The sequence below is a fragment of the Helianthus annuus genome, chromosome 11 (assembly GCF_002127325.2).
Source record: "Helianthus annuus cultivar XRQ/B chromosome 11, HanXRQr2.0-SUNRISE, whole genome shotgun sequence".
Lineage (NCBI taxonomy): Eukaryota > Viridiplantae > Streptophyta > Magnoliopsida > Asterales > Asteraceae > Helianthus > Helianthus annuus.
This window is the reverse complement of record NC_035443.2, coordinates 11,412,040-11,420,678: the sequence shown is the minus strand read 5'-3', so window position 1 is coordinate 11,420,678 and position 8,639 is coordinate 11,412,040. Positions and strand designations below refer to the sequence as shown.

The 8,639-nt window shown below is 40.1% G+C and overlaps 1 protein-coding gene across 1 annotated transcript; it reads right to left on the bottom strand.

The window, feature by feature from the left end:
* Positions 1-429: 429 nt before the first annotated feature.
* On the bottom strand, positions 430-8,261 carry LOC110888700 (putative receptor-like protein kinase At3g47110). Its single transcript, XM_022136214.2, has 3 exons — positions 7,795-8,261; positions 909-2,536; positions 430-821 (listed from the first exon to the last, which is right to left on the bottom strand). The coding sequence occupies exons 1-3, from the start codon at positions 8,259-8,261 to the stop codon at positions 430-432; spliced, it is 2,487 nt and encodes an 828-aa protein (XP_021991906.2).
* Between the last annotated feature and the right edge of the window lie 378 nt (positions 8,262-8,639).

Genomic DNA, 8,639 nt, shown 5'->3' with positions numbered 1-8,639 from the left:
TAATTATACAATGTTAGAATATTATAAACATAATTTAGTATTTATATATAACGAATTCTAGGATATATAAACTTATATGTATGTGTGTAAATTCGAAGAGGTTTGACATGTGGATTGTGTCGGTTTCGAATGGTGGTTATTCCCGCCAAACTCAACCGTCTCTCCAACCGTCTCTCCTTCCTATGTATTTAAGACATTTGCCGGGAATTCTCTCGGTACCAAGACAATTATAACTGCTAGTAATTGTCCACAATTATCACATCATCGTTTGTCCAAATTCCAATCCATTCTCATACTGTTTATCAACATCATGAACACCGATTCATGTGGTGATTCCGCTGCATCACGTTCTGAGGGCCATCATACAATACACACACAATTTTTAATAGAATTACTAGATAGTATCCGGTATCCGATTATCCTGATTCTTCAGCACTCGACGTTGATTGATGGATGGTTCTTGTGAAACATATCCCGAACACACTTGAGTTTACGGAGAGCCTCAGTTATGGCGATTCTTCCTTCAGGAGAATCATTGGTGCATGAAAGTGCAACTCCTATGAGAGTTGTGAGACAATCAAGTTGTACCTTAAAGCTCATAGAGTGACTATCCGAGCAGAATTCATCTGGTTCCTGATGCATATCAGGATCCAACACTTGACCCAAGTTATCAGGGAAAGCAGACTCCACCCACGTCTTTAGGGATAGGCCACCAATGAACATCTCGTTTGTTGGACTCTTCCCGGTGAAAATCTCCATTAGCATAATGCCATAACTGTATACATCTCCTTTGGTTGATGGTTTTGCTCCCATACCGTACTCTGCAACCAACGTACAAGTCATTATAAGACGAAACTATTCATTCAAGAATGTTTTCGAGTAAATGAAGATGAGATTAGTGAACTAACCTGGAGGTATGTAACCCATGGAACCTTTAAGAACATGTGCAGAGCTAAAAGATTGATCTTTGTCAATCAACATTCTGGCAAGCCCAAAATCTCCAATTTTTGCAGTCAGATCTTCATCCAACAAAACATTACTTGGCTTTAAATCACAGTGCACCACCGGAGCTACCACAGATTCATGGTGAAGGTAACTCAACCCGCACGCTACATCAATCACTACGTTTAACCTGTCCATCAAGCTCATTCCATTCCCGATCCACTTCTCTAAACTCCCATTCTTCATATATTCATACACCAGTGAAAGAAATTCGTTGTTCTTGTGATCCAAACTAGAGCAGGACGTTATCAACTTGACAAGATTCCTATGCCTGAGAAGGCGAAGTGCAGCACATTCAGCCAAAAAACTAGGTATAGAGCCGGTGGTTTCAACGTCGAGCGTTTTCACAGCTATTTCTTGTGGCCGTCCTTCAAGGTCGAGGCAGCCTTTGTAGACAGAGCCAAAACTCCCACGTCCTATCAGGCTGTCCTCGTGGAAGTTCCTAGTAGCAGTTCGGAGCTGGTCATATGTCACCATGTAATGTTTGCCCTTGTAGGAATCAGAAGAAGTGTTTGTGGCCTTAGCAGCAGTTCTCCGGAAGTAAAAGAACAAAGCGATTGATATAAGTACTAACAATACCGAGGCGGTTGCTGCACCTAAAATCATGACCAGTTTGTTGGTATCACTTCTTCTACATTTGGAATCATAACATAGCTTTGGGTTTCCTTCAACATGGACTCTTGTGAGATTTGAGAAAATCCCATTGCTTGGAACATTTCCTTCCAAGTTGTTGAAAGAAAGGTTCAGGAATTGGAGGGCTTTTAAGTTTTGAAGATTAAGAGGGATTGAACCAGAGTGTTCATTGGAGGAAAGGTCTAGAGTTGTCAAACCATTTATTTCACCCAAACCATTTGGAATATTTCCTGAGAAAGAGTTTTCAGAGATGATCAGCTGCTCTAAGCTCTTACAATTCTGAATCGAGTTTGGAATATTGCCTGACAAACGATTGTTAGAGAGATCAATTGTCACCACTCTTTCTAGATTCCCTATATCTTCAGGCAAAGAGCCGGTTAATGAGTTGCTCGAAAGATTGAGGATGGTGGTCAAACTTGGGAGATCAAGAACTTCCCTGCGTATACTCCCATTTAGCTTATTCATGGACAAATCCATGTAAGTTAGCCCTTCGAAAGCCTTAAAACTAGTTGGTATGCTTCCTTCCAATTCATTGCTTGATAAATCAATTTTTCCTAACTTCCGAAGATTACCCAATGAATTTGGGATATTAGAAGTCAATCTGTTTTTGCCTAGAACAAGCTCTTGTAAGCCTTCCAACTGGCCTACTTCGGAAGGAATTTCACCGGAAATGGTGTTGAAGCTTAAATTTAGTAAGGCTAAACCTTGCAGTTGCATAATGGAGGGTGGGATGATGCCAAATATCTGGTTTGAACCCATGTACAACATTCTAAGTTTTTTAGAAAGATTGCCTATGAACTCTGGGATGGCACCGTCAAAACCATTACCATCAATGGCTAGGAAATCAAGCTTTGTACTGTTTGCCAATGAGTTTAAAAAACCAAGACCTTCACCTTGCGAGCTTACAATGTTATTGTACCCAATATTATGTTAGAATGTTATAAACATAATTTCGTATTTATATGTAACGATTTATAGGATATATAAACTTATAGTATGTATGTAAATTCGAGGAGGTGTGTCTTATGGATTGTGTCGGTTTTGAACGGTGGTTATTCCCGCCAAACTCAACCGTCCCTCCAACCGTTTCTCCTCCTCATGTATTTAAGTCTTTTGCCGGGAATTCTCTCGGTACCAAGACAATTATAACTGTTAGTAATTGTCCACATTCATTATATCATCGTTTGTCCAACTTTCAATCCATTCTCAAACTGTTTACCGACATCATGAACTCCAATTCTTGTGATGATTCCGCTGTGTCAAGTTCTGGAGGCCAACATAGTGGTATCAGAGCGACAGGTTACTCCAATCTTAGGGCAACATCTACAACTATTCTGTGTCAACATTGTGCAGACGAAAAAAGGGGAAGAAGGTGGCTAGTAAAACGATGTTACTACTGCAATAATCCGGGCCATCAAGTTTCAAACTGTAAAAGGAAAGAAAATGACGAAGAAACTCAATTAATACGTCATGCAATCAACACCGGTGTACAACAGAGTGATGTGAAGAATGAAGAACACATAAGAAGTTGGGAACCAGAATTCATAGTGACCGGAACAGATGGTGGCTTATGGTCGGAAATTTGGTATGTCAGTAAATCTCTAAAGAATCATTTTTCAGGAAATTTAAACATGTTCAAACGTATTAAGAGTATGAAAGGGGTAGAGTCAAACACGGGTGAAAATCAGTTTTACTTCATAAGGGGGGTATCGGTGTTACGGAAGTAATTTCAGGAGGAATCGAAAGAATTCGAATTCAAAGTGTGTTTTACTCACAAGACATAGATAGGAATGTCTTAAGTTATCATCAACTGATCACACAAGGGTTTACTGTTAAATTTTCTGGTGATAAGTGTAAACTTTATCCTACATTTAGTGTTCCTCTAATAAATGGTATAGATGCAAAATCTGGGTTAACTAAGGAAGAAGAAATGGGGATTTTAGAGAAACAGAAAGTGATGAATAAAGAAGAAGAGTTTATGGCTTTCAAGAACGATTGTTTAAACAGTTATTTCGAAAAACTTGAAATATCATCAAACGAACCGGATTGGAACGTGATGATACTTCAAACTTTGAAATTTAAAGATTTTTTAGATTGCAAGGCCCTACTCGATATGATGGACGATGAAGAGTACATCAGAAAGTATAAGTACGTTCTTCAAACAAAATTTGAAGAAATGGTAGAATGGTTTATGATAAAGAAACTGGGAATAACTACTAGACCTTTACCGGCTTATGCGTCGAATAATCGGAAGGTGTTTTTGCTGGATCTGTATCTGGAAATAGAAAAGGAAGGAGGACACAGAAGTGTGACTGAGAATAATCTATGGCCTAAGGTGGCCAAAGATATGGGATTCGAATACTGTGATGGTGAGTTAATGCGTCTCATATATGTGATGTACCTGGACGTCCTTGTCTACTGCTATAAGTTTAAGATCGTTCAGTCAGGAGTCAATGAAAGGGATAATGCGGATGATAAGGAAGTGCTGGAATCTAAGATGGATATGCGGAGCAGCCGCAGTGAAGGAGAAGACATCAAGAATGTCATAGAAGAAGATGACTGTCGAGATGGTGTAGGAAATCCAAAGGAGCACTATGCATTTTTTCACAAGTGATGGCTGGAACGAGATCAAGAGACGAAGACAAGCCAGGAGAATCTTCGATTTCAACAGGGCAAAGGCAGCTGTGGATGCGGCTAATGAAAGTGTTCTGCAGCACTCTCGTAGACTCGATTATGTTTAGGGGAGAGTGTTAGAATGTTATAAACATAATTTCGTATTTATATGTAACGATTTATAGGATATATAAACTTATAGTATGTATGTAAATTCGAGGAGGTGTGTCTTATGGATTGTGTCGGTTTTGAACGGTGGTTATTCCCGCCAAACTCAACCGTCCCTCCAACCATTTCTCCTCCTCATGTATTTAAGTCTTTTGCCGGGAATTTTCTCGGTACCAAGACAATTATAACTGTTAGTAATTGTCCACATTCATTATATCATCGTTTGTCCAACTTTCAATCCATTCTCAAACTGTTTACCGACATCATGAACTCCAATTCTTGTGATGATTCCGCTGTGTCAAGTTCTGGAGGCCAACATATTATACATTTCTAACTCAGGGAGGTTCCCAAGTCGGTGGTACTGTCCCGTGCAATCTGTTATGTGCCATTCGGATGCCTCTTATTTTTGTTAAATTGTGCAACGAACCAGGAATGGTACCTGTGAATTTATTAATGCAAAAGTTGAAAATTTGAAGATTTGGGAGTGTATCCCCAACGTTGTAAGGTATATCACCCCCCAAATCATTAGAAGCCACCGCTAGAGTCTCGAGTGAAGACATGTTGTAAATCGATGGTGGAACAATGCCAGTAAGATTATTAATGGTGAGATCAAGATTCTTTAGGTTCACGAGACGAGACAAGTCTCCAGGAATCGGGCCACTAAGTGTATTGGTTCCCAATTTCAAAGTTAACAATGAAGAAAGGTGTTGATGCAGATTTTGTGTCCGATGCTTGTCAAATAGATTAGTTTTATTTTATGCTGAATTTGTAATAGTTAGTGAAACGGTCAAGCGAACGTGTATAGACCCGCTCGTTTGAAGTGGTCAAACGAGAGGGTTGTTGGTTTGACTGTGTGTGTGTGTTGCTAGACAAAGTTGCTGTGTTGTCATTGGTGTCGAAGGATAAGGCATCGAAGGATTATGAATATCCTTCGATGAGCTCGAAAGATACCCATCGTAGGATGGACCTCGAAGGATATCGAAGGATATCATTCGAGGTATGTGAGTATCTTTCGAAGACTGTCTGATCGAAGGATGATGTTTCGACCAGTCAGTCTGATCCTTCGACCTGCAGCCTGTGTTTTAGTATAAATACCAACACTTTGTCATTTGCAACACAAGAGTGAGAGCACAAGTGTGTGCTAGAGAGTGAGGAGGTCTGGGACCTCACCGGGAGAAATCACCACTTGGTTTCTCCCCGGATGTATACTTCTTTGGTATTAGTTCGGTTGTCATGTAACCGGGCCGACTTGTAATGTTTACTACCGGATTAATACAAAGTTTGTTATGTTTATCCTCTCTTATCTCTTCCATCTTTGAACATGAACACGAAAATCACGGGTTGGATCCCGAAACTGGTCCTACAATTGGTATCAGAGCCATGGTGCCCGATTTAGTAAAACTAACCGTTTACTAAGTCACATGTGCTCTAGATCTGTGATTTTTGTGGGTTTTTGTTCAAGATGTAAAAAAAAAAGGTGAAAATGAGAAAAACCCAGATCTGGACCCGGATATCCAGATCTGTGCTAAACCGGGTGTTGGGTTTTATGTTTTTCTCCTAAATCTTCAAGTTTCCATCATCAAAAACTGTATACAAAGTGTTTTCGGTCAGATCTGCAGATGAACAGTCCTCCGTGTTCATGATGTTCTTGACAGCTTCAAGTTTCGAAAGATGCTGTTTGTCCTCGAAAGATGAACAGGAGTGCTCGAAAGATCATCAGTTCTTCGAAGGATCAAAAAGACTTCGAAGGATCAATTCTGAAGTGTACGAAGGATCAGCCATGTCCAACTTCGAAAGGTGTTCGAAAGATCTGTGACATGTGCTCGAAAGATGCTCGAAAGATATGTGACATGTGATCGAAAGACTTCGAAAGATCATCTTTCGAAGCTGTCTTGGTGTTTATCTTTCGTTTGATGCAGGTGTTTCGAAGGATCCAGATGTTGTGGAATTTTATGAACTCAGACAGTGTGTTGGGGTTAATCATTTAATTCACTTGGAGTCGGGTCGGGTGTTCGCAAGGATTATTCATACCGGGCTTCAAAGTTTCAACATCAAAATTCGTACGGGATTTGGGAACACGCGGGGTGATGCAGCATGATGAACACAAGAGATGATGAAGACTTGATGTTTGAAAATGTGGGGTAGTCACGGTTACCGATGCAATGACAAACATGGTAACGTGACTATTATGGGCCAAACACAACAGTTCCGCTTGGTGGAGGGAATTGGTGAATATTTGACGACAGTTTCTTTGAAGTGGAAAGAATCTGTTAAGGTTTAGAGATTTTGCCAAAGAAATGGGGGGATAAAAATTTTTTTTCATTTGTTGAATTTCTTCGGCAAAATTCTAAACGCAATCTCAGGTGGTAGAGTTTATGATCTTCTGGTGATTCAAACGGTTCAGCGTGGAATGTTTTGCACAGACACTTGAAGATCAAGACTTGATGCAGTTGTTTAAGAATGGAACCTTTATCATATGCCGGTTGGAGTTTTGGAAGATCAGCGGAAGATCGGTCAATTGATCCTTTTGAGGAAATTGCACAACACTCAACACGGATACGCGTACTTTGAGGGGGAAATCTTATACAATGAGCATCAGGATGCTACTTACCTGGATCATCGGTCAAGGGGGAATTTGTCTACACAGAGAAGATGAATACTTGGCTGAAGATTGATTGCAATTGCATTTTCAGCATTCGACAGCAACGGACAAGGGGGAATTTGTTGATGCAGATTTTGTGTCCGATGCTTGTCAAATAGATTAGTTTTATTTTATGCTGAATTTGTAATAGTTAGTGAAACGGTCAAGCGAACGTGTATAGACCCGCTCGTTTGAAGTGGTCAAACGAGAGGGTTGTTGGTTTGACTGTGTGTGTGTGTTGCTAGACAAAGTTGCTGTGTTGTCATTGGTGTCGAAGGATAAGGCATCGAAGGATTATGAATATCCTTCGATGAGCTCGAAAGATACCCATCGTAGGATGGACCTCGAAGGATATCGAAGGATATCATTCGAGGTATGTGAGTATCTTTCGAAGACTGTCTGATCGAAGGATGATGTTTCGACCAGTCAGTCTGATCCTTCGACCTGCAGCCTGTGTTTTAGTATAAATACCAACACTTTGTCATTTGCAACACAAGAGTGAGAGCACAAGTGTGTGCTAGAGAGTGAGGAGGTCTGGGACCTCACCGGGAGAAATCACCACTTGGTTTCTCCCCGGATGTATACTTCTTTGGTATTAGTTCGGTTGTCATGTAACCGGGCCGACTTGTAATGTTTACTACCGGATTAATACAAAGTTTGTTATGTTTATCCTCTCTTATCTCTTCCATCTTTGAACATGAACACGAAAATCACGGGTTGGATCCCGAAACTGGTCCTACAAAAGGTTACCAATGGAAGGTGGAATTGAACCAGAAAGATGGTTTCCTGCCAAGTTCAGAATTTGAAGATTCACAAGTAGAGTGAGATCTTCAGGAATAGAACCTGATAGTTTGTTTTGCATGAAATCAACAATCCTTAGCTTCATGCAACGGCTTATGTTTGCTGGAATGGCGCCTTGGATGCTATTAAAACTTATGTTAAGGATTCGTAGGCGTAAAAGATTGGTGATTGTTTCAGGAATTATACCCTGAAACTGGTTTTCTTGGAGTTGAAGTGTTCTTAGAAAAGACAAGTTCCCGATATGGGGATTAACTGGACCGGATATCCCAAGGCCAGAGAGGTCAACATCTACAACCCTTTGGCCATGATCACCACATGAAACCCGGGTCCAGTTGCATGGGGATGTGTTTGGATCCCATGTAGCTAAAGCATCTGGGGGCTGGGTGATTGTTTTAGATTTCATGTAGAATAAGGTTTGTTTATCTGTATCAAGACTTAAAGTGACAGAAGTTACATATGTGTTGTGTAAGAAACAAGAACAGAAAACCAATAGGATAAGAATGTGGAGTTTGGAAAGGTGAATGATTGAAGCCATGATGGTTTTCGGGTTACAGTAAGTTTGGTTGTTGGGTATTGGTGTTTGGATGTATAAATATATATAGAAAGTTGGTTATGGCAAGTCCTTTTTCATTTATTATGACTACAACTGTATACTTCAACTTGTTAAAATAGACTTGGAATAAGTCAAGATTAATTTAAGTGTATCCACCAGCAGTAGCTAATGACTTTAGGTTATATACCTGTATGTACTTCACTAAATTTCATAAGAGGGCGAGAATGT

What these genes read in the sequence shown, in the direction of transcription:
- LOC110888700 (XM_022136214.2), bottom strand. Translation starts at nt 8,261, where the DNA reads ATGAAATCTAAAACAATCACCCAGCCCCCAGATGCTTTAGCTACATGG. An exon ending in TCCATTGGTAACCTTTTGTA is followed by an intron (nt 2,537 to 7,794) that starts GGACCAGTTTCG and finishes TAACATTGTAAG; the next exon opens with CTCGCAAGGTGAAGGTCTTG. An exon ending in CATGGGTTACATACCTCCAG is followed by an intron (nt 822 to 908) that starts GTTAGTTCACTA and finishes CGTTGGTTGCAG; the next exon opens with AGTACGGTATGGGAGCAAAA.